General features: G+C 38.5%; 2 protein-coding genes across 2 annotated transcripts; both read left to right on the top strand.

The window, feature by feature from the left end:
• Nucleotides 1–3,352: 3,352 nt before the first annotated feature.
• On the top strand, nt 3,353–9,394 carry LOC127162622 (proline-rich protein 36-like). Its single transcript, XM_051105418.1, has 4 exons — nt 3,353–3,388; nt 3,502–3,605; nt 3,676–3,779; nt 3,981–9,394. The coding sequence occupies exon 4, from the start codon at nt 6,328–6,330 to the stop codon at nt 8,563–8,565; it is 2,238 nt and encodes a 745-aa protein (XP_050961375.1). The 5' UTR covers nt 3,353–3,388; nt 3,502–3,605; nt 3,676–3,779; nt 3,981–6,327; the 3' UTR covers nt 8,566–9,394.
• Nucleotides 9,395–9,517: 123 nt separating this feature from the next.
• On the top strand, nt 9,518–21,943 carry LOC127162621 (uncharacterized). Its single transcript, XM_051105417.1, has 11 exons — nt 9,518–11,860; nt 12,058–12,393; nt 12,470–12,579; nt 13,183–13,286; nt 13,687–13,832; nt 16,901–17,060; nt 19,239–19,369; nt 19,954–20,256; nt 20,350–20,453; nt 20,524–20,627; nt 21,650–21,943. Exons 1-11 carry the CDS (start codon nt 11,782–11,784, stop codon nt 21,783–21,785), a joined length of 1,713 nt encoding a protein of 570 aa, XP_050961374.1. The 5' UTR covers nt 9,518–11,781; the 3' UTR covers nt 21,786–21,943.
• Nucleotides 21,944–26,262: the final 4,319 nt, after the last annotated feature.

Raw genomic sequence — 26,262 nt, 5'->3', positions numbered from 1 at the left:
AGGACGATGCCGCTAGAGAAGCCGCCGCCCCTCGCACCCCGGACCTGAGCGGGGAGCGCGTGCGGCCGCCGGACTCCGCCCCTTACCTGGACCCTTCCCTTTTGGAACACTACCCCTCCTTCACGGAACCCCGTCACTTCGAGGACACCAGATCCCCCTTTTGTTTTGGACACTTTTTCCCCCTTTTTTGGACACTTTGTTTTATTGTTTAATAAAAGCCTCTCCGAGGCCTGACGTCACGCCCACTGTGTCTGTCGCTTTGCTCCGCCCCCGTGACAATACTCACATAGAAAAGCCAGAATGGACTTTGGAATATGTGCACATGTAGTAACACAACAAAAGAATGTGTTATATTAAAGACTTCTGGAACGTTTGACAGCAAATTCACAAAAAATCCATGATAAAGGCAAAAATTATTTTACTAATATTCACCAGATTGTAAAGAAAGTGACATTATTTGCTTTGCTTTTTGTCCCTGCACAAGAAAATAAATTCCTTCATAAACTTTTTATAGAAATATATTGTATAAAAATAGATGCAGTTAATTAAATTAAAGGACAAATAAGATTTTTTTTTATTTTTTTTTATTTTTTATTTTGGTTTCTGCAAAATAAAGAGAAGTTGATGTTTGACATCAGGCACTTTTTTGTTGTGAAGATGTATAGTTCGGTAACGCTTTAGATTACAACCCGCAAAGAACTACGTAAGTAAACTGAATTTACGGTGTATGTTTCTGTAATTATAGTGTACCTATAAAGAACGTACATGTAGGTATAAGGGACCAATATGTTATATTTGGGTAATAAGGGGATAACAAACCAGATATTCAACCTGCAAAGAACTACATAAGTATACTGAATTTACGGTGTACGTTTCTGTAATTATAGTGTACCTATTAGTACGTATGTGTAGGTATAAGAGAACAATAGGCTATGTTACGTTTTGGTAATTCGGGGGTAACAACCAGATATACAACCTGCAAAGAACTGCGCAAGTAAACGGAAGTTACACTGTATGTTTCGTATTTATATTGTACCTACGTGTAAGTATAAGGGAGCAATATGTTACGTTTGGGTAATAACGGGGTAGAAAACAGATATACAAATAATTTATAATGGATTAATTTAAAAAAAACTTAACAGGTACCTGTTCTATTAAATCGTAAGTTTGGTGTATCTATACGTAAGCTTTTTAAAATTACTGGGAAATTATACTCTTGTTCCATGTAGTTACAGGGTAATTGTGCCCTCTGCGGGTTGTAAATTAAAGTGGCGATTGTTCCCCTCTTGTTCAACGAAGTTACAGGGTAGGTACAATACATAAACACACAATCTGAAAATATATCTAAAAATATTTTTTATAGTCGCTAATCCCACTTCTACCTCTAAACCTAACGTTAACTATGACTGAACAGTAATAAAAATATAAAAAACAGGAAAGTGCAATCACAATCATTTATTTATTGCAAAAATGTCAACAGCCATACAAAAAGTAATCCAAATAACGATGCGTTTGCAGCCGCAGTCCTCTCTGGCGGAATACAGTAGGTTTGAGGTGCAGTAGGATGAGAGCAGAATTTAAACTGTTAATCGCTGAAAATATTATCCAGATTATTGTCCTTATCCACTCCTCGAAGGCGCCCGCGCGTCATTCCAACACATCTCACCAGAAACACGGCATGTCGTAATCTGTGACGAATGCAGGCGAGAGCCAATGAACGTCCGATTTTCCTGTCGCAAATGCACTTTAGCACGGGTTTATGGCTGTTGCTGCTGGACTCGCTGCTAGAGATGGAGATGAAGATCGCCGGACAAAGCCTTGAATTTGGTTCTGGTCCTCGCAAATCGTATGGATTCTCAAGATCTGGGTTACAGCACACAAATAAAATAGTTTAATTTGTAATTATGATGCGTGTTCGGTGTATTTTATGGTTCTATTGTTAGTCACAGCATGTTAGAGAAAACGCCTTTGTGTTCCACCACGGCAAACGAAGTTAATATTACATGAATGATTAAACGATTGCAGAAATATTATTTATTTTAAGGGTTTAACGTGTAGTCATGATAACATTATGTAGACCTATTCTTGGAAACGAGCTGGCAACAGAAATCACACAGAACAGAATGAAATGTTATAATTTCATATTAAGTAAACGTTAAATGTTTAGATGATGTAAATATGTCAGTATTGTACATTTAATGTTTGTAAAAATGTAAATAAATGTACATTTTGTAGAACCACATTTTACGTCGCGTTGTTATATGTACCAACCCTGTAACTTCGTTGAACAAGAGGGGAACAATCGCCACTTTAATTTACAGCCCGCAGAGGGCACAATTACCCTGTAACTACATGGAACAAGAGTACAATTTCCCAGTAATTTTAAAAAGCTTACGTATAGATACACCAAACTTACGATTTAATAGAACAGGTACTGTTAGTTTTTTTTTAAATTAATCCATTATAAATTATTTGCATAGCTGTTTGCTACCCCCTTATTACCCAAACGTAACCTATTGTTCCCTTATACTTACACGTAGGTACAATATAAATACATTGAACATAACTGTTTAAAGTTTGCATTCTTGACAGTCAGCAGTATTCAGTTCTAGAAGAGGTTCTCTATATTAAATCCTGCACTCATCCTTCCAAATTCCACAGCTGAAGAGAAGTGATCATGGAACTAGTGAGCGTTAATAAAAATGACAACCACGAGACCTGCAGCAAGTACAATGAGATGGGACTCGACAAAGATGAAGATATTTATGCAAATCAGGGCCGAAAACTCAGCCAGACTGAAGCAAGAGCTCAAAACAGTAAGACATTTAGTGTAGTGCAGAAGTCATGTGTTTATTTTGAATGGCGCTGTTTTTTTGTTTTGTTCTTCTCTCTCTGCATTTGTTCTCGATTGTTACAAGTGTACTTTGAGATCCATATATGTAATACCGGACATATTTCTTAAACATATTATCTATTTCAGCAAGAAATGTGATTAAATTTTTTATTTGAATTGTGATGTTTTCCTGTTTGGCAGGAGGTTTGTCAGCAAATAAGTGTGTTGTGTTGAGCACTGTGTGCTTTAGCCTCATGTGCATTTTACTGGTGGCTGCCATTGTAGTACTGTATATCAAGCTCCAGGCAGAGAGAGAAGCACAAGCTACACACATGTTACAGTCTGGTTCAAGAGATCAAGCAGAGAAAGCCCAGTTATAGAACAGCTTCAACTCTTTGAGTCAGAAGAACCTGGAGTTGGAGACCAGACTTAATGATCTCACTGCTGAGAAAACCCAGTTACAGAGCAACTTCAACTCTTTAAGTCAGAAGAAATTGGAATTAGAAATTAAAGTCAGGTCTTTGAGTGCGGAACTAAAGAAAGGAGCATCTAGAGGTCAGTGCACATGTTTTTTTTTTTTTTTTTATGTTGTTTTTATTTCTGTCTTCTTTCTTTTTTTATCTTTAATGTACACCATTTCCTAAAGTTAATGTTTCTGTGTGGTTCAGTTTTTTTCTTCATGTCCACTGAGGTGAAGAGCTGGTCTGACAGCAGCCAGTACTGCAGGGATCATGGTGCTGATCTGGTCATTATCAACAGTGAAGAGAAGCAGGTGAGTTTGTGTGAGTGTCTGTTACTGAATGAGAGGAATCACACTTATTCCTGCTTTTATTCATACACAGAGGTTCATTTCTTCATTCACCAAGGAGAGAGTGTGGATTGGTTTGTCTGACAGAGAGCAGGAGGGCAAAATGAAATGGGTGGATAATTCAGCACTGAAACAAGGGTAAGAGCTTAAACACAGAGAAAACCACTGTGGATTTTTTTTAAAGGTTTTTATTCTCATTTTAAATTAGGGCCATCTTCTCTTTCATACATTTCTTGAATTTTAGTTTATTCTTGAAACTATTGTTTCAATTAATGAATTGCTTGTGACAATAATCATTTAGTTGCCAAATGGATGAAAACGTTAATACTTTTTATTCAGGTTTTGGGCCGAAGGTGAGCCGAATAACTATTTTGGTAGAAACGAGGACTGTATTGAAATGAGACCTTCATATCCTGTCTTAAACAACTGGAATGATGCCCCATGCTCTGAGAAGAAAAAAGGGATTTGTGAGAAGTAGGGTCCATCAAGTCTTCTGTGCACTTTGAATCATTATTAAGAAACTAAGAGTGTCACTGATACTCCCTATAAGTCTGATTATATATATATGTATATATATATATATATATATATATATATAATGAAGAGTTCAAATGCAAAAGCCTCTAAATCCATCTGATGTATTTCTTTAAAATGAGCTTTTCTTTCTGGCTACTTTGTATAGTTTTCTATGTAAGTACTGGTACTTCTGATTGAGCTGAGGCTGGAATTTAGCGAGTTTGAATTAAAAGTATTTGATGGACCTATACTATGTGTCAGGAGCATTCACTCAGTATCATTATCTCATTTTTGACCGAGATGGCATTTAGCTGGTTTTGCATTTGTACTCTTCATATGCATATATATATAATCTAAGTGAGGGCAGAGACGCAGTGTTTTAATTACATATACATATTTGAAATATGTATTTAATTGCTAAATACATATTGTGTAATTTGCATTTTGCTGGACAAAAACAAGATTTGTTTTTAATAATTTGTAATTAAATACTTTGAGAAACAGTATTTTGTGTTTGAAATACTTAAAATACATAATCAATTAACTAATTTTATTGTCAGATAATACAATCTTTCTTTACACACTATTTATACATGTATTTATTTAAGCTTCAACCAAGCTTCTTATTTACTATTCCTTACATTTGCATAACCCACCTTTACACACAAATACCATATCATTTTTATTTTGTATATTGTGTTCTTTCAGAAATTTGTTATTATTTCCTATTTACTTATTCCATGTTAAGTATCTGTGCTTTGTCTTGTCACTGTCATTCTGTTTGTGCTGCGGAAGCATCTATCTTCACCTGTGTTAATAGTACTGCCAACTAGCCTATCATAGATTTATGATGCAAGCTGCAAGTGAATCATATGACATCCTGTTGGATCCAGGTTAGTTCACTCCACTCCATAAAACTTGTTAATTACTCACCCTTATGTCATTCTACTCCTGTTGTCACGAATCTGGTCGATGTTCTGCGGTCTGCTCACCACCAGAGGTCACTCTCACCATATCTCACACTAACTGTTGCTTTTCACCCCGGACTTCATCTCCCAGTATCCTTCACGCTGATTGTGTCATCGCATGTGACCAATCAGCGTCACTATAAAGGCCCCGGTCTTTCCCAGTACAAGTCACGGATTGTTATATTGTTGTGTTTATTGTTATCGCTTCCTAGTTTCTAGTTCCGAGTGCCGAGTTCCTAGTTCCCTGTGTTTTGTTTTTCCCGCCGGGTTATCTCGTTTGGACTGTCTAGCCGCCTGCCTTTGGATTATCGCTCGTCTTTAAGGACTATTCTCTCATCTCGCCTTTGACTCTCCTGTTTACTGTTGATTTGACCCTGCCTGTCCGACCATGTATCTGTCTCGTCCCATTAATAAAGGCTTGCATGTGGATCCGCTCGCCTCTCGTCCCTCACTCCATGTAACAGAACAATCCGTCACACAAGGATCCAGCAGCTTCACTCCCGGACATTCAACAGATATGGACACAGACAGGATACTATTCAGGATAAAACAAGGACCACACACCCTCGAACAACACATCCGTGAGTTTTTGGCCATCGCTAATTATTCCACCCTCCCGGACTGTACAATTATAGAAATTTTTTGTGATGGTGTTAACGAGCCACTGAAGGCGAGACTAAGACGTGAGGGTCCACGTTCATCACTCGCAGAATTTCTGAACTTCGCACTGTTGTGTGTGGGTTCGCCGTGCACCGTGGGGGTCGCGCAGAGGGAGCGCGGCAACGCGGCAATGGCGACCGCGCGTCCCACTCGCAAATTGGCGGCGACTGTGGTGCCCGTTCACAAGATGGCGGCGACGGCGGAGCCCGTTCACAAGGTGGCGGCGAGGACAGAGCTCCGTCACGTCACAGCCGCCATACCAGAGCCATATAAAGCTGCAGCTGCATTTCCTGAGTCAAGTCAAGTTTCCAAGTCAAGTCAAGTTGCAGCTGAGTTTCCTGAGTCAAGTCGAGTTTTCAAGTCAAGTTGCAACTGTGTTTCCTGACTCAAGTCAAGTTTGCAAGTCAAGTCAAGTTGCAGCTGTACTTCCTGAGTTAAGTCAAGTTCCCAAGTCAAGTCAAGTTGCAGCTGTGTTTCCTGAGTCAAGTCAATGTACAGCTGCATTTCCAGAGTCAAGTCAAGTTTCCAAGTCAAGTCAAGCTATGGTCCTTGTTCCTGTGTCAAGTCAGGTCAAAGCTGTGTTTCCTGTGTCAAGTCAATTCAGAGCTATCGCTCCTATCTCAAGTCAAGTTACAGCCATCTTTCCTGAGCCAAGTAACGTCAAGATGGCTGCCACGCCAGAGCCACTGCACAAGATGGCCGCCGTCTCCAAGCCCCTCCACAAGATGGCCGCCATCTCCAAGCCACTCCACAAGATGGCCGCCATTCCAGAACCTGTGGTCATGATGGCCCATATGCTGGACTCACCCCTAATGACGGTATGGGCAGCTAAAGTGGCGCTCCTTCATGTCGCGGCGGCTACCCCTGAGTCAAGTCAAGACACAGAGTCAAGTCAAGACACAGCTGCTGTTCTCCACGAGTCAAGCCAGGTCACAGCTGTTCCCCACGAGTCAAGCCAAGTCACAGTTGTTCCCCACAAGTCAAGTCACGCTACAGCTGTTGTTCCTGAGTCAAGCCATGTTGTTCCTGAGTCAAGTCACATTACAGCTGTTGCTCCTGAGCCAAGCCATGTTGTTCATGAGTCAAGTCCCGGTACAGCGGAGCTCCATGAGCAAAGCCAGGTTATAGCAGATCCTCATGAGCCAAGTCAAGCTGCTGCTGTTATTCCAGAGCCAAGTCAAGCTTCAGCCGCTGCTCCGGAGTCAAGTCAGGCTACAGCTGTAGCCTCCAAGTCCAGTCAAGCCTCCAAGTTCAGTCAAGCCTCCAAGTCCAGCAACGTTAAGACTGTCGTACCTGCGTCAAGCAACGTCAAGGCTATCGTTCCTGCGTCAAGCAACCTCAAGGCTGTCGTTCCCGAGCCAAGTAAAGTCATTGTTAACCTTCACAAGCCAAGTGAAGTCAGGGCCGCTCTTCCTGAGTCAAGCAAAGTCACAGTCGTGGTTCCTGAGTCAAGTAAAGTCATTGATCTTCACAAGCCAGTTCAAGTCACCGCTGGTCTTCACGTGTCAAATCAAGTCACTGCTGATCTCCAAGAGTCAAGTCAGTTCACTACTGATCTTCACGAATCTGGTCAAGTCACAGCGGCACTTATTGAGCCAAGTCAAGGTATTGCTGTTGTTTCAGAGTCAAGTCACATCCTGCCCAACGGCCTAGAGCCTCCCCATGTTTCATCAGACCTCCCAGTGCCTCGTCATGTCTCGTCTATCTGTCCAGAGCCAAGTTACTTCTCGTCTGACCTTCCAGAGCCGTGCCATGCCTCGTCTGACATCCCAAAATCACGGCCTATCAGGATGACCGGCGTGCTGGACCCACCACTAGCATCAGTGAGGGCAGCGAACATCCCAATGGCATTAATACCCTCTAGACCCACCTTTGAAGCGGTCCTGCCACCCGCCGCTGCTCTTCCCGTAATGGCGGTTGCCATTTGGTGTGTGTGGTCTGCACACTGTGCTCCTGAGGTCACGTCTGTTCATAAGTCCGCCCCTGAGATCACGACTGATCACAAGTCTGCTCCAGAGGTCCTGTCTGGTCTCAAGTCTGCTCTAGAGGTCCCGTCTGGTCTCAAGTCTGCTCCAGAGGTCCTGTCTGGTCTCAAGTCTGCTCCTGAGGTCCCGTCTGACCACGAGTCAGCTCCAGAGGCCTCCCCTGTCGGAGAAGCCGCGCCAATGTCTCCTGAGGTGTCAGCTTCGGCTGTAGATCCTCCTAGGGAGGCGGCGTTATCCTTTGGTCTCTCTGCTTCTCCCCTTATTCTGTCTGCCTCCTCTGTCCCTGTTCTCCCCAGGTCCCAGTCCATTATACGGGTTCCTGTTCAGCCCTGGAGGGTCCTGGCGCCTCCTGTTCCGCCCTGGAGGGCCTCGGCGCCTCCTGCTCTGCCTCCGGTTCCGTCCTGGAAGTTCCCGGTGCCTCCTGCTCAGCCCTGGAGGGCTCCTGCCCCTCCTGCTCTTCTGTTTGTCTCCTCTATCCCTGCTCTCCCCAGGTCCCAGCCCATGACGCAGGTCCCTGCTCTGCCCTGGAGGGTTCCTGCGCCTTCTGCTCCGCCTCCTGCTCTGCCCTGGAGGGCTCCTGCGCCTCCTGTTCTGCCTCCGGCTCCGCCCTGGAGGGCTCTTGCGCCTCCTGCTCCGCCTCCGGCTCCACCTTGGAGGGTACCTGCTCTGTCGGTCCTGCCTCAATCACCGGGCCCTCCACATGGACCTGGCCCTCCAGCCCTCGCCCTGTCTCGCTCCCGCCTGCCTTTGGATTATTGCTCGTCTTTAAGGACTATTCTCTCGTCTCGCCTTTGACTCTCCTGTTTACTGTTGATTTGACCCTGCCTGTCCGACCATGTATCTGTCTCGTCCCATTAATAAAGGCTCGCATGTGGATCCGCTCGCCTCTCGTCCCTCACTCCGTGTAACACCTGTAAGACCTTCGTTTATCTTTGGAAAATAAATTAAGATATTTTTGCTGAAATTCGAGAGCTTTCTGTCCCTCTACAGTCAATCATGCAACTTATGCATTGAAAGTCCAGAACAGTAGGAAAGACATCAAGTAATCCATTTTATTAATAAATAAAGCTGTAAATTATGATTTATTGTGCAAAGTACTCACGTCACTAAATAAAATTGAGGGTTAAAAATATGCAGTCACATGGAGTACTTTAACAATGTCTTTCCTACCGTTCTGAGCTTAGAATGTGTAAGTTGCATTGGTGTCTATGGAGGGAAAGTTCTCAGATTTGGTCAAAAAAAATCTCCATTGTTTTTGGTAGAGGAAAGAAGGTCTTACAGGTGTGAAACGACATAAGGGTAGGTAATTAATGACAGAATTTCCGTTTTTGGGTGTATTAAACCTTTCATTCATCCATGGTTCTGACTGGAAAAAAATGAAAGAAGCTGTTTTGGTGCTCAGTGCAAACTGAGTATGTATTAAAATATATACTATCAGATAATGCTCACTGAATGTTATTACAGGACAGAAGAAAAAGCTGCTCTAGAACTTTACTTGCTAGCTTACAATGACGTTAGATTGCTTAGCAAAAGTTGGCTATAAACAAACTGAAAATTACGGTAAACATTATTGTCAATGTCTGAACAGCATATAATGAAACTCAAAAAAAAAAAAAAAAAAGAATGCCTGTAGACTAATTATTATGTGAAGGATCAGAGTTCTTTCAAAGTTCATTCAAGTGTGCTATTAGTATACTTCATTAAACTAAAAATAGGAAAGTTTGCTTTCAGTCTACGTTTTATGTACTTTTCAGAAATGTGTTTTATGTACGTCTCAGAAATATACTTAAAATGACACTTAAGTATACTTGACTTACTCAGAAAAAGACTAAATATATCTGAGCAATACTGTTCTCCGAAAATCCATGTTTTTATTGTTATATGGTAGGGAGCACTATTACACATCTTCTGTACAGAATTTTCAAACCACAAGCGAATAAGAAACCGAAACAACAGATGCTTCCGCACATTTTTGTTTTTTTATAAAACAGCATTAAATCTGTAACGTTATGGAATAAAATGTGACCCGTGATGAGGTAATAATGACTGTCAAGCTTTAGGGTGTTAATTGGCTCCATCTACATTTTGATTATCACTCTGAATGAGTGATACCCTGTTCTTTCTTTTGATGTTTTGTATGTTCTGATATTCATATAACAAAATATACAAATTAATATCTAATAGGGACATAGTAGTATACTTAAAGTGTGATGTGAATTTCACTTAAAGAAAACTTACGAGTATACTTTTATTTTAAAAATGACTAAACTAGTAGTTTACTGAGACTATACTTCAAAGTGTACTAAACATGCTACAAGTATTTAATTAGTAAATTATCAGTATACCTATAACTTCAATTTTAGTATAGTTACAGTATATTCAAACTAACAAAAAATCAAGAAACAGACACACAAATTGTTAAGCTTTTGTGTATGTAATGTGAGTCCATCTATGGAATGTGTGGTGAATTCTTCATCCAACTGAGCTTCTTTCACAGGCTTTTGACTGCTTTACTTTTTACTAACCACCAGGTTGCGCTGTTTTCGACACAAAGTTCTGAATCTTTTTCCGAAACAGTCAGAGGTCAAAGTTTCAGTGCTTCACTAGGCTTCATTTTCCCGTCACTGTCGAATGAATGAGTTTGTTACGGAGCGAGGGAGACAGGAAGCGGGCGGATCCAAACACAAAGCTTTATTAGACAAAGACATAGACAGAAGAGTAATCCGTAAGGCTGGCGAGGGTCGATCAGCGGTGAACGTAATCCAAGGGGCGAGGCAAACAGGTATTCCAAATAGACGAGCTAGAGTTAATTCGAGGGGTGAACAGAGTCCGAACGACAAGGCAAAGGGTTAAATCCACGACGGGTGAAAAGTCCAGGGCAAGCTGAAGGCAGACACGACAAAATAACCAGGCTAGGATAACACGACTATAAACAAGACTAAACTAGAGACAGGATATATGGAAATGGCTCCGTACATGTGTCTAACACTAGGTGGGTGCTAAATGCTCAACACAGTACTTGGCAACTAGGAAGAGGAAGCACAAGGCTTAAATATTGTGCTTGATTGGTTACAGCTGTGCGTGTCATCAGCGCAATGAATGATGTAGTGGCGTTCAGGACCAGATTTATTACAAAGTGTCACGTCCCACTTGTTTGCTTTGAACCAGAAGGCACTCCCACAAGACCTCTTGGGGCATAGGAAACTTGTGGCTATAGAGCCCTTTAACAGCTAAATATCAATATTTTCAGGAGTTGAGGGTATTCAAATAAACAGGAATTACAAGAAACATGGATAAGTATATATTATCTAGTGTTAGGGTTAAACAATATGTTGCTTATAAATATGTGCTGTCTGATGCTGGTTTCATAGTGATGTGAAATGCAATTTTTGAACTCGAATTGTCTTGATTATAATGTTTACCTCAGAGTAACTTTATGTTGTGCGATGAACTTTATGTTGTACAAGTTCAATTCTCCAGTAATTCCAGCTCAGAAGGATGTAAAATTACACAAATGTAAGCAAAAAACAACATTCATCTTTTTGGAGGGAAATGTGCATTTGAGTTTAGCACAGCACATCAGTCTGTAGTTCATCACCTCATAGTGTCACTGATCGCAAATAATAGAAAGGTCAGAATGGATTTAGGAAGTGCACACGTAGTAACAAGTTTATTTTAATGCTTTTTTAACTTCTTTAATGCATTTTTTTTCTCTTTTTAAAGTTTGAACTGTGGTTAAAATGAAGTTTCTGCAAAATAAAGCTTGGGGGGGGGAGGGGTTGGGGCTCGAAACCCAACTTGTTTCACATCAGTCATGTTTTTGTTGTGAAGATGTACAGTTCATCTAAGTTTGCATTCTTGACAGTCAGCAGTATGTAATTTCTAGAAGAGGCCCTCTATATTAAACCTTGCACTCATCCTTCCAAATTCCACAACTGAAGAGAAGTGATCACGGAACTAGTAGGTGTTTATAAAAATGACAACCACAAGACCTGCAGCAAGTACAATGAGATGGGAACGGACAGAGATGAAGATATTTATGCAAATCAGGGCCAGAAACTCAGCCAGACTGAAGCAAGAACTCAAAACAGTAAGACATTTGGTGTGATGCAGAAGTCATGTGTTTAATTTGAACGGCACAGTTTTCTGCATATGTTCTCGATCTTTACAAGTGCACTTTAAGGTCCATATATGTCATACTGAATATATTTCTTAAAAGCTTAACTATTTCAATAAGAAAACTGATTAAAACTTTTGTTTGAATTTTGATGTTTTCCTGTTTTGCAGGAGGTTTGTCAGTAGGAAATAAATGTGTTGTGTTGAGCACTGTGTGCATTAGCTTTATATGCATTTTCCTGGTGGCTGCCATTGTAGTACTGCATATCAAGTTCACGGCAGAGAGAGAAGTACAAGCTACACACATGTTACAGTCCATTTCAAGAGATCAAGCAGAGAAAGCCCAGTTACAGAACAGCTTCAACTCTTTGAGTCAGAAGAAACTGGAGCTGGAGACCAGAGTCAATGATCTCACTGCTGAGAAGAGACAGTTACAGAACAGTTTAAACTCTTTGAGTCAGAAGAAACTGGAGTTAGAAACTGAGCTAACAAAGTTATCTGAACAAGGTTTGTAAAAATTAATTTGTAGTTGCACTTTACAAATACAGTTTTATAATACAATTTTATTTTTGTTTATTGAAAGTAACTGGATACTTTTTCTTGTCCAATGAGGAGAAGAGCTGGTCTGACAGCAGGCAGTACTGCAGGAATCATGGTGGTGATCTGGTCATTATCAACAGTGAAGAGAAGCAGGTGAGATCAATGGCAAATACAACTAGTTCAAAGTGATTCTGTTGCAAGGTGTTTCAAGGTGATTCTGTGCACATTTAAATGTGTGCATTTGGGGATCATACTGGTTCACCCATTCAGACTCAAAATAGAACATAATAGATGGGTTGAAATCAGCATCTTATAGTAAAATTGCCCCATTACAATTGCCTGTATTTTGCTTTCCTATCACATCCCACCACACTTTTATTTTCTCAGTTTCTTTATTTTCTCATTATTTTATTATGTGATGCACTCTCTGTGTGTGTGTGTGTGTGTGTAGTCCTGGTAAACCGTACATTATGCAGAGAAAATGTCCCCACAAAGATGGCAATATCTAAAATCCTTGTTTATGGGGACATTTTTGGCCCCCATGAAGAAAAAAGACCTTACCAATCATACAGAATGATCTTTTATGAAAATGAAAAATTGCAGAAATAGAAAGAGAGTGTGTGTTAAGGGGGTTAGTGGATAGAATTTACAGTTTGTACAGTGTCCATTATGTCTACATGGAAACTCAATGTGCGGCTGTGTGAAAGAACTGAAAGTGGAAGAATCACACTTGTTCCTATTTTTATACACACCCAGAGGTTAATGTCTTCATTCGTCAAGGAAAGAGTGTGGATTGGTTTGTCTGACAGAGAGAAAGAGGGTAACATGAAATGGGTGGATAATTCACCACTGAAACAAGGGTAAGTAAAACACTTTATGTTTGCTATTTGTTACTTTTGTTAAAATAAATGGGCTGTGAGACCAGCACAACTGAAGACGCACCTGTTCTGCATTCACATAACTTGAACTGCAACAATCTTATATAAAATGCTTCTGTGAAAATGTTTCATTCACTTTTTTACATTTTCACTTCTGTACTTGTTGGCATATAACCTTGAAACCTGTCATTGCAGCACTGCGAGTACTGTTGGCGATTGCATTATATTGCATGTGATGTCTCTCATTTGCTAGTTGCTTTCTGCTAAATTAATAAATGTAAATGTCATTATCTTTATTGCTTAGTTGCTGAATAAACCTTTGGGGCTTTTTTAATTATAATAAGCGGTCCTAAAAATTAAAAATCTGATTCATGTTATTCAGGTTTTGGTTCAGAGATGAGCCGAATGACACTGATGGAAATGAGGACTGTATTGAAATTATACCTGGAAATTCTATCCTGAACAACTGGAATGATCTGCCATGCTCACAGAATAGAAAGGGGATTTGTGAGGCTTCCAAGAACATCCCCTAAATGTTGTGATATTTCTTTTTTTTTTTTTCTGATTAAGGCTCATGTTATGCTACTGCCAGCTCATTTGATTCATCTGATTCTCCGTTTGATTTTCGATTTTGCTATATAAATGTACAAAATGTGAATGATCAGATGAAATTTGTTGGAACATACAGAAAAAAATGTCTATATATATAGGCTACTGTAGGTATTCATATACACTTAGCAAATGGCTTTTTGAATATTCTGTTGCCACCCACTTGTGTAAACATTAGGGCGCATCCAAAACAAAATAAAATGTAAGTTTTTCTCTTGAATCTGTTGGATCATTTCTTATTTTTTTCCCTTAAGTATTATCATTATTGTTGTTAATGAATTAATTAATTATATATATATATGGTCAGTGTAGTTGTGTTACATTATTGTTAGCTGCTAGTTTAAAAGAATACTCCTGCTTCTAGACTAGATGGTGTATCATTTCCTTAGCAAACCACACTGACAAAAAAAGCAAGATTTGAATTTTAATTGAACATAGCAAACATATAAATCAGGACAGCACTAAAATATTAACAATTTTGAAAATTCTATAACCTTTTCACTTTTATTTTGCCTCTCTCCCAACTTTTTTGGAGTGTGTTGCATACTTAAAAAAATAAACAAATAAATAAATAAAATAAAAATAAATAAAAAAATGTGTTCATATTCACAAAATACACTTAAGTTGGTCAGTGGAAATTTTAGAAATCTTTTATTTGTACTTTTGTCAATTAAATAAAAGTTAAATAGAATTAACAAATCACAGATTTTATAATTTTACAAAACGTCCCAACTTTTCTAGAATTAGGGTTGTACTTAGTTTTTTAAATCAAACTTTGAAATATTCTTGCAAAATCTATGAAATATAGTAAAGTAGGGTTTACATTTCTTCCATTTGCATGTGTAAATGTGGTATTTACCAACCAAAATAACAATGTCCACTATGTCAGAAAAAAGGGAATTCAATATTTCCCAAAAAACATGGTATTTTCTATAAGGGTTAAATATTCATTTACACTGAAAGCTAATTGAAAACATCAAAACAAGGGTGCAAGGGTGTCCAAGAGTTCCAGGAATGGAAGAACAAACTAAAATCTCTTCTGTAAAAATGTCCCTGCGGATGTTCTAAACAGGAATTTTTATTTAGTCTTTTTAAATTTGAGGCAACAAGATATATCCGCATCTCAACAACACTGAAGCTGTAGCAATGAAAACCACCAACATGCTTTAAAACTCTGTAAATTAATGTTATTACACTTATTTTTAAATAATTTACTTAAAAAAAAATTAGTAGTATTTCACTGTCTTTTTTGATCCCATCCTTGAAATAAATTTCCTAAAAATCATAATGACCCCATACATTTGAATTACTGTAAATATAGTAACAGTCCTCATTATAAACATAAAATAATAATCAACTTTAATATTCAGTGAGAACAATTAGACTATGACTTATTTGATGGGGGGCGGTGAGGGACCTGGATAATGGGTAGGGGGGCGCTGGCCCAAAAAAGGTTGAGAACCACTGATCTATAGAGATCTATCTATACTCCAGTCCAGCAGGACGCAGCAGAGAGCAGGTTTATCAGACTGAAGTGATCAGAGAGGAAGACAAACATTTGCATTTTGCCTTAAATTTATTTATTTATGTATTTATTTTTAAATTAAACTTATCTACATTCAAGTGTTCATAAAAAAAAGAATGCTTGAAGCTAAAATAAAACTTTAAAAACAAAACAAAACGAGAGAGGTAAGTTAGTTTTAAATTAAATTTAATAAGCTTTTTCTTCTTTTTTTTTTCTTTGTTCTTTTCAGTGGTTTAGTTTTGCATGCACAGGAGATAACAGAGAAAGGACTAATAAAAGGACATATATGAATTAAATAAATCGGCCTACACTACATATGTTTCAGTTAAATAATTAGCAAATTAACAAACCAAAAAGGGGGGGGGTATTTTTCATTTCATTTTTATGGCCACACCCCCTGCCCAAAGGACCTGGGTCTGTATATAAAGGATCATGTTTTAACTGAGTTGTTGTTGTTATTATTATTATTGTTATTATTATTATTATTATTATTACATTTTATTAATTAGTTTATTTATTTTTGTATGCATGTGTAAAAGTATACTTCTGGCAGCAGGAACAATGCTGAACTAAGTGAAGATAAATGATCAAACTAATCAGATAAGAGCAAATGGAAAGTCAGCAAGAGCCTCGTTTGATTGGCTACAAGAAGAAGGTGGACCCGCCCTCCCCCTCGAGCCTGCAAAACTCAGTAAGCGAGAGAAGGGTACTGAGCCAAAACTCTAAGCGCAGCCAAAAGAAAGACGTTGTTTTGCCCTATTCTGACCTCCCACCAAATGGGAGGAGGGGTTAGGATTAGGGGTGGGGTTAGGATTAGGCAATCAGGTAGTGACTTCAACGTAGACGGTAATAATTTGGCAGAGGGTCAAAATTGGGCACAACGGAACAGTACATATCGGATTATGTCAGGAAGTCATTTAGACATTTGCAAAAGTTAGCTTTTTTTACACATACAGATTGCTTTGACATGCAGTCAATCCATTTTGCAGTTCAAGCCGTTGTTTTCTCTTGCAAATCATGGGTTCACAGGCTTGCAGTACTTTTGACTGTATTTTGTAAGTGCAGAAAAATGCAAGTCAAAAGAATACAGGTCATATTGATTTTGTGTTAGCAAAAAGCTTGTGTCTCACAATACATGAATTAGACTTACGAATATCAGTAACATGCTGCAGATCATTTTTTCTTACACTTGATTCACACCTTAAGGCTGTTTGAGTCCATGAGTGCTCACAGACTCTTTTGTTGGCTTTTGAAGCTGACAAAGTGTACAAAATGTACACAATACAAACAGTATTACGTATAGCAGTACGCCTCTGCAGAGAATTTTTAGGTTGGACTTAAAGTCGTTATTCTTGTCAAAAGCCAGTGTGAAATGAAACCACATTCATTACCAAAATAATCTTGGCGTTTTTATTCTTCATTTCATACTTCGTATTTGTTTATCTGCTTTGTTGCTCTATAGAAGAAGAGATTTCCTCCAGTCCAGCAGGAAGCAGTAGAGAGCAGGTTTATCAGACTGAACTGATCAGAGAGGAAGACAAATGTCAGATCCAGAGCACTTGCTGGGTAAAGACTAGAAGGAATACAGCTCTAGCTACTGGACATGCGCACATCAATCTAACGTTATTTTTCGCACACTGTACAACAGTAATACTGTTTTTGCATTATAGTAAGGGCTACATTTAGGGTTGGGGTAGGTGTAGATGTCTAATAGCTAGAACAGTTTATTTCATTGTTAGTTTTCGGTCGGAGCTGTATCCCTTCTAGCCGCAAGCTACTTGCTGCTGGTTAGGGTTATGCCTTGTTCAAATACCCACACTTGCGGTCTTGGCCACTTGAAAGAGCGTGCAGTGTCCCAGGTCTTTAACATGCCAAAGTGCAGTGCCCTTAATGCACACTAAATCCATTTCAGGAGCAACATTCGAGGGTTAGTGTATCCCATCATACATCATATTCTGGAAATAAATCATGAGGCTTTTTGCCGAGATCTCACGAGAGGTCACAGAAACCTTTTTAATGTAACTTAAATATTAATATAATACTTAGATATTGCATCTAATTTGGTACAAACACAAAGCATTGCATGTTTTATTGGTGCAAAGATGAGTAGTGGTGCCTTTTATTTATACAACATTTGCATCTGCTTTTTATCACTTAATTAGAAGCACCACAAATTAACCCTTGTATGGTGTTCATATTTTTGTTACTCAGCCAGTGTTCGTGGATCTGGTGGACCCGCTGCATTTTTGGGTTTTTAATTCAACACAATTTTGTTAAAATACTCAACAGATGTTTACTTCATCCCAATTACAAGCAATATCACCTGAATGTTTGGCTAGTATTTGCCATTTTCCTTTGTTAGATCACATTTATGAATTAAAGTGCTGCAGCCTTGTGCGGGAATGTCAGGGGCAGAAGCACAACTCACACTTACACTCACACTCTCTCAGACTCTCTCTCTCACACATACTCACACATATGCACACATACACATACTAATAGCAGGCCCCGACAATAGGGGGGGACAGAGTGAAGTCACACAGGACCTAAAATTTCCACTTTTTTATTAGCCCCAGGTCCAGTGGACCTGAACATCCTGTGTGTAATATAAGTGTGAAGTGGGGGTGTATAGTGAGCAGTCATTGAAAATTTGTTCTGATAAATTTTCTTTACAGAAAATGAGCCAAGGCCAATGAGTATGAGCTTTAAAAAAAAAAAAACATTTTTTTTTTTTTTTTCCTTTGACAAAAAGTGAAAACGGGTCCCACAGACCCGAACACCATGCAAGGGTTAAGTCATCTGTTACAGGGACTACTGAACAGACACTTGGACGTTGATTTTAAAATACAAAGTACTGAGGAAGAAGAAAAAAAAAAAAACAACTTGCATTTTTACAACGCTATAAGTGTAAGTACCTTTTCATCAGGTAATGAAAAGTTCGACACACACTTGTAGTCTTTATCCTCACTTGAACACTTGGGCCAAATACAGGAAATACGTTATATAAGTGGTCAAGTGCAAAGACCACAACTGCGAGTATTTGGACAAGGCATTAGAAGGGATAGAACTACAACCAGATTGGCTCACTGGGCATGTGCACATCAGTGTTGTGTCATTTTTGTGACGCTAAACAACACTCAATTCCTGTTGTGTGCTACCATGATGGTGTTTTGTAGTTGTGTGAATAACAGCGTTCCTTCTATTTATGTTAATATTATCCTTCTCAGATTGTGGAAAAGCTGCTTGTGATGAGCTTTGGTTTTTAACAATATATCCATTAAAGAAAATACAGTTTTTAAATAATAAAAAAATACAGTGTAAATTTTATTTTAATCTTTCAAACCTAAAATGTTGCTCTCTTATTTATTTATATATTATTTATTTTTTAATGGAATTTTATTTATAGTGTAGGTTTAGGATTGGGGTAGGTGCATATGTTATTAAAACACAATCTGACAAGCAGCAAATTTAACTTATTGTTATTTTATGGTGCGATTTTTGCATCACTTCCACCTGTAGCTGTATCCATTCTAGCCACAACCCTTGCTGCTGAGTTTCCTGCATCATCAATATAAAGGTCCAGTTTGGACTCATCTTGTTGGCTTTTGAAGCAGATAACATATGATTGAATAAGCAAAACACAAATATAGTAGAACAGCTCTGCGGAGAGTTTTTAGGTGCGAAAAAAGGACTTCATTCACACCAAAGGCTAATGTGAAATGAAATCACTTCCTGTGTGCATTTAGCACACTTTAAAAAACACTTGTGTATATTCTAAATATCACAGTTAATTTGTGAAGACCTGCTGTAAGACAGCGAATAATGGACATCGAGAGCATTTATGCAAATGTTGAATGCAGAGCTGTTAAGAACACAACTGGACCTCAAACTCAGGGTCACAGCCAGGATGAAGGAAAAGATCTAAAGCACAGTAAGAAAAAAATACTTTAGAGCAGAAATGGTGTGGCAGATGGTGTTATTAACGGTGTCAGTAATGTTTGAGGAAATAAGAAAGGTTACATACCTTTTAAATATTAAGTATGTCAATGTTTCTGCATTTATATTAAATGTATCAACATGGAATACGTTTTCAGCATGTACTTGTTTGGCTATTTTACAAAAGCAGCGGTATAGCAATATAGCAATGCTTGTCTTACAAAAAAATGCAAGTTTTCACTTTATTTTGATGGTCCCTTTAGCACATTCTGTTGACTACAAGTAACATTGTAACAGATTAAGTTGACTTGTACTTGCAAAGTTACTTATAGTCAGTACAATGTCTGTTGGGAGACCATCACAACAAAGAGTTAGCAGATATTAAGCAGGCACTCTACTACTACTCTAATGAGAGTTGGTTGACATGTAGGTGTAGCGTTACAACAGAATGTTCGAAAGGGACCATCAAAATAAAGTGTTAATCCAAAAACGCTACAGCATTATCTAAAGACAAAACTGGATTTCTAGTGATATAAAGGGTATCAACTGTTATTTGTGTGTTTTCTTCCTGCTTGGCAGAAGGAAGTAGATGTTTGGTGTTGATCACAGTGAGTCTCGGGCTCATTTGTGTTCTTCTGCTGGTCTTCATCATACTGCAGCACATCACCATCACAGCAGAGAGAGACCTGATAAAGAGTTACAAGAACACAGTTGAAGAGTTCAATCAAACCATCAACAGCTTACAGGACAATTACACTGATCTAATGATTGAAAAACACCAACTTCAGACCAACTTCAGCTCTTTGAATCAGAAGAATCTGGAGCTGGAGAGCAGAGTCACTTCTCTAAGTGAGGAACTGAAAAAAGAAGCATCTAAACAACGTCAGTGCACTCACAATTTTATGCTGTTTTTTCATTGCTTTTTTAATCTTAATGTACCCAGTTTGATAACGCTCATGCATCTGTGTGGTTTAGGTTGGTTTTTCATGTCCAATGAGTTGAAGAGCTGGTCTGACAGCAGGAAGTACTGCAAGGATCATGGTGCTGATCTGGTCATTATCAACAGTGAAGAGAAGCAGGTGAGTTTGTGTGAGTGTCTGTTACTAAATGAGAGGAATCACACTTATACCTGTTTTTATTCACACACAGAAATTCATTGCTTCATTCACCACGGAAAGAGTGTGGATCGGTTTGTCTGACACAGAGCAGCAAGGCAACATGAAATGGGTCGATAATTCACAGCTGAAACAAGGGTAAGTGATACATATCACTGTGTATTAATTTGTTTAAAAGGGTCATCGGATGCAAAGTTCACTTTCACATGTTGTTTGAACATTAATGTGTGTTGGCAGTGTATGTACACATCTACACTACAATGATAAAAATCCATGCAGTGGTCTTTAATTAATCTGTAAAAATAATATTCCCTTTTTCAAATCAAGCCATTCTCAGATGCCTGTCGCGCTCCCATGATAGTTGATTGACATGAGCGTCTTACCTCAGACCTGCCCTAAATCAGCAGGAACAGTCTGACCTCCATTGTTTCGATGCCGGAGCAGGGATATAAGTTAGACAAGAATATCTCCAATTGAGCGATTGAGGTGTTATGTTGTAGGATGTAATAATGAACATAGTGATCATCATTTACTCCTGACATCTGAGCCGCTGAAGATGCAGTGGATTACATTTGTTTGTGAAGGGAATGCGCCTCCTGATCCACATATATCCGTCTATGTTCATGCGAATCATTCGTGATCCAGCTTCACTTACAGCAGAAGTGGGTATAAGGATTTTTTATGAAATTTTGCGATCGCCTTTCCTAATAACATGCTAGTTAGCTAGTTTAGCAGCTAAATGTGGCTAAAGCAAACAGGCTCGTCACTCCACAGAGAGAAAAGAAGGGCGGGGCAAGCAGAGCTCATTAACATTTAAAGCAACCTCGACCAGAACAGGATGAATTTTGCAGAGCTGATTTTGGCAAGGTAAAAAGGGTGTTGTTTTACACTACCATTGAGAATTTTTAACCAAAGTAAATTATAGACTTTTTATTAAGACCCTAAGGAACATATCAACTTGTGGAAAATGGGCATCCGATGACCCCTTTAAGTCTTTTTCATTCCTCTTTCTCTTTACCATCACAACCTACAGAAAACAGCTAAAAACAAAACTCTTCCACAAACACCACAATTACAGATACTTTAAATGTATTATACTATGAGTATTGCTGATTCATTCTTTTTCCTGAAAAACTGAACATCTGATTCATGTTGTTCAGGTTTTGGTTCGAAGGTGAGCCGAATAACCAGGGCGGAAATGAGGACTGTATTGAGCTGAATTATAATAGAGAGACCCTGAACAGCTGGAATGATGAGTCATGCTCTGTGAAGAAGAAGGGGGTTTGTGAGAAATAGGTTCATCCTGTCCTGTTCTGGTTTTGCTTCTATAATGAAATATAATCATCCTGATTGTGAACACATAATTTCTGATTTAATTCCTGTCTTTAAAAAAAAATAATAATAATAAACTACTGTTTCTCATGCATGAATTAGGGTGATCTGAGACACAAAACCTCATGTTTTGCTCATCACAAGCAGTCTAGCTGTTATCATGAGTCTCATTTGTTGGTTGAATTGCTTTCTGTTTGAATAAAAGATTCAATTTCCATCAGTACCATTTTTGTTTTTATTTCATACGTCCTTCTTGCACTGTAAAAAAAAAAAAGTTAGTTCAACTTTAAAAAGTAAGTGTTCGTGCTGCCTTAAAATTTTAAGTTTACTCAACTCAAATGTCCACCTTTTCATGTAGTACAACTTAACATTTCATGTTGACTAAACTTTAAATTTGAAGGTAGCACGAACACTTACCTTTTTAAGTTGAAACAACCTTTTTTTTTTTTTTTTTTTTACAGTGTGTATATCTGCTATATTGCTCTAAGGACAGATTTTCTCCAGTCCAGCAGGAGCAGCAGAGAGCAGATTTATCTGACTGAAGTGATCAGAGAGGAAGACAAACATCTACCCCTGGATTCTAACCTTGCATCCCAATGTGCATACTATCCACCCCATCTGCCCTGAGTAGTATTGAAAATTACTACTACAACATAGAATTTAGGATGCATGCATAGTATGCACATTGGGATGCAGGCAGGCTGTTTTTCTACCAATTTGTGATTTTTTTTTTTTTTTTTTTAAATGTCTCAGTCTTAAGAATTACTTTAAAAACCAAAGTAAATTAAAAATTAAACATTAATTAATGAAAAAATACACATTATTTTTGCTTAAATGAGCCCTTTGGATAAATATCAAGGGGGAAAGAAATAAACTTAAGAAACCATATATACCATTTCATCTAATTTTTGGACATGCAGAATCATGTAAAGCAGTAGATTTCAGCTGATGAGACACACAGCTTTAGCTGAGAAACTTTAATTCATAATGTCACGTGACCTTATGATTGTATGCCACTTTCTGAACTTGCCATGCCTTGACCTTTCATGAACTGATGCACATTATGAAAGTACAAAATGATCATTAATGAAGTTACACTCTATTCAAATCAGTGGGAAAGACTTTTCTGGCATTAGCCTCGCCATTGTGGTACTGTGAGTATTGTTAATTAATGAATTAGTGAGTTAAATGGCATGATAAATGATCTCAGTTTTCAGGTCAGTTAAAGTGATCAAGCTACTGAAAAAAAAATGAATGAGAAGAAACTGGAGTAGAAAGCAAAGTCAAGTCTCTTAGTGATGAACTGAAGAAAGAAGAATCTAAACAAATCAGCACAACATTGGTTTTGTGTTGTTTCTTTACATGTCGTTGTCTTTATGTATAGAGTTTATTATTAATTGTGTTTTGATAAAGAAATCTGTGTGGTCCAGTTTGTCTTTTCCTATCCAACAATGCAATGAGCTGGTCTGACAGCAGACAGTACTGCAGGGATCATGGTGCTGATCTGGTCATTATCAACAGTGAAGAGAAGGAGGTGAGTTTGTATTAATTTTTGTCAACAAATAAGAGGAATTACACTTATTCCTGTTTTTATTCACACACAGAGAAACATATCTGCATTAGTCAGTGAAAGAATGTGGAATCTCACAGAGAATCAACGTGACATATGTGGATAATTCACCACTGAATGAAGGATAAGTGCACTACTGTACTTTGTTAGTCTTTTGTTGTTATTGTTGCTGTTGTTGTTTATTATTCAAAATTTGAATGCATGTTATTTAGGTTTTGGCTTAATAGTGAGCCGAATGACCAATGTGGAAATGAGGACTGTGTTGAGCTGATGCCTTCACATCCCATCCTAAACAATTGGAATAATTTGCCATGTTTTAAGAAGAAAAAAGGGGTTTGTGAGAAATAGGGTTTGTTAATAAATATCTCAGCTCTTTATCTTTTGTTGCCCCATTCGTTTATATAATAAACACCATAAAGGCCCTCTGCCCAGTTTCCCTTCCCTTAAAATTTGATCAACATTTTTTCTCATTCCACCTAAGATCAGCACATTTAACAGTTCTGTTCATCACAGCACTTGTGAATCAAGACAAAATTTGAGTATTTGCTACTTCCTTTGCCTATACTTCCTAAGCATTTCTATTCATATTCAGTAAACCAAAATCGATCAACATCATTATCAGAGATACATGTGCAACATAATATTCCTACTATACCACACTTCGCTCTAGACATAATCTATTAGGTTTGCAGTGCAGGTAAATGTAAGCCTTGTAGCTCTTCTTTGGCCTCAGACTTAACAATATGGTTGGCTAGTCACTACCACATGTTTATAGCAGATGTATGGTATATCTTCATTATCTAGCCAGTTTTCCTCACCCATATTTACAAAGAAATATGTACAGGTAAGCAGGCTTCCAGTACAGCCAGGTGTATTACCAATTTCACAGTCTTGTATTGTATACAGATGAACATAATAAATCTTTTGATAAATTTAAACCACATCGTAATCTCTTCTTTCCATGCTACATCAGGATGATTTCAGGATCAAGCTGATTTAATCAGCCTTTCTTGCATTCTCCTTTTTCTGCTCAAACTCTGATTGAGTTGCTCCTCAGTCTTTCCATGATTCAGGCAGGCTCTTTATTAGTTGGAGCAAACAGTGGGCTTTTAAGCCGCCTGTTGAATATATATATATATATATGTATATATATATATATATATATATATACACTACCGTTCAAAAGTTTGGGGTCACCCAGAAAATTTTGTGTTTTCCATGAAAAGTCACACTTTTATTTACCACATGAGTTGTAAAATGAATAGAAAATATAGTAAAGACATTGACAAGGTTAGAAATAATGCTATTTATTTAAAATAATAATTGTTTCCTTCAAACTTTGCTTTCGTCAAAGAATCCTCCATTTGCAGCAATTACAGCATTGCAGACCTTTGGCATTCTAGCTGTTAATTTGTTGAGGTAATCTGGAGAAATTTCACCCCACACTTCTAGAAGCCCCTCCCACAAGCTGGTTTGGCTGGATGGGCACATCTTGCGTACCATACGGTCAAGCTTGCGTACCATACGGTCAACCATACGGTGACTGCGCTGGCCACTCCATTACAGATAGAATACCAGCTGCCTGCTTCTTCTCTAAATAGTTCTTGCACAATTTAGAGGTGTGCTTTGGGTCATTGTCCTGTTGTAGGATGAAATTGGCTCCAATCAAGCGCTGTCTACAGGGTATGGCATGGCGTTGCAAAATGGAGTGATAGCCTTCCTTATTCAAAACCCCTTTTACCCTAAACAAATCTCCCACCTTACCAGCACCAAAGCAACCCTAGACCATCACGTTACCCCCACCTTGCTTGACAGATGGCGTCAGGCACTCTTCCAGCATCTTTTCAGTTGTTCTGCGTCTCACAAATGTTCTTCTGTGTGATCCAAACACCTCAAACTTCGATTCATCCGTCCATAACACTTTTTTTCAATCTTCCTCTGTCCAATGTCTGTTCTTTTGCCCATATTAATCTCTTTTATTGGCCAGTCTCAGATATGGTTTTTTTCTTTGCCACTCTGCCCTGAAGGCCAGCATCCCGGAGTCGCCTCTTCACTGTAGATGTTGACACTGGCGTTTTGCGGGTACTATTTAATGAAGCTGCCAGTTGAGGACCTGTAAGGCGTCTATTTCTCAAACTAGAGACTCTAATGTACTTATCTTCTTGCTCAGTTGTGCAGCAGGGCCTCCCACTTCTCTTTCTACTCTGGTTAGAGCCTGTTTGTGCTGTTCTCTGAAGGGAGTAGTACACACCGTTGTAGGAAATCTTCAGTTTCTTGGCAATTTCTCACATGGAATAGCCTTCATTTCTAAGAACAAGAATAGACTGTCGAGTTTCACATGAAAGTTCTCTTTTTCTGGCCATTTTGAGCGTTTTATCGACCCCACAAATGTGATGCTCCAGATACTCAACCTGCTCAAAGGAAGGTCAGTTTTATAGCTTCTCTAACCAGCTAAACTGTTTTCAGCTGTGCTAACATGATTGCACAAGGGTTTTCTAATCATCCATTAGCCTTCTGACACAATGAGCAAACACATTGTACCATTAGAACACTGGAGTGATAGTTGCTGGAAATGGGCCTCTATACACCTATGTAGATATTGCACCAAAAAACAGACATTTGCAGCTAGAATAGTCAATTACCACATTAACAATCTATAGAGTGTATTTCTGATTAGTTTAAAGTTATCTTCATTGAAAAAAAGTGTTTTTCTTTCAAAAATAAGGAAATTTCTAAGTGACCCCAAACTTTTGAACGGTAGTGTATATATATTCATTCTTTCCACGGGTCGCTCATTTGCGACTAACTTTCTCAGTCGGCTGCAGGAGCACATAAATTGGTCGCTTTTTTTGGCTATACTCACTTTAATCA

Source organism: Labeo rohita, unplaced genomic scaffold (assembly GCF_022985175.1).
Source record: "Labeo rohita strain BAU-BD-2019 unplaced genomic scaffold, IGBB_LRoh.1.0 scaffold_989, whole genome shotgun sequence".
NCBI classification, from domain to species: domain Eukaryota; kingdom Metazoa; phylum Chordata; class Actinopteri; order Cypriniformes; family Cyprinidae; genus Labeo; species Labeo rohita.
The sequence above is the reverse complement of the archived record's forward strand: the minus strand, read 5'-3'. Positions and strand labels throughout refer to the sequence as shown.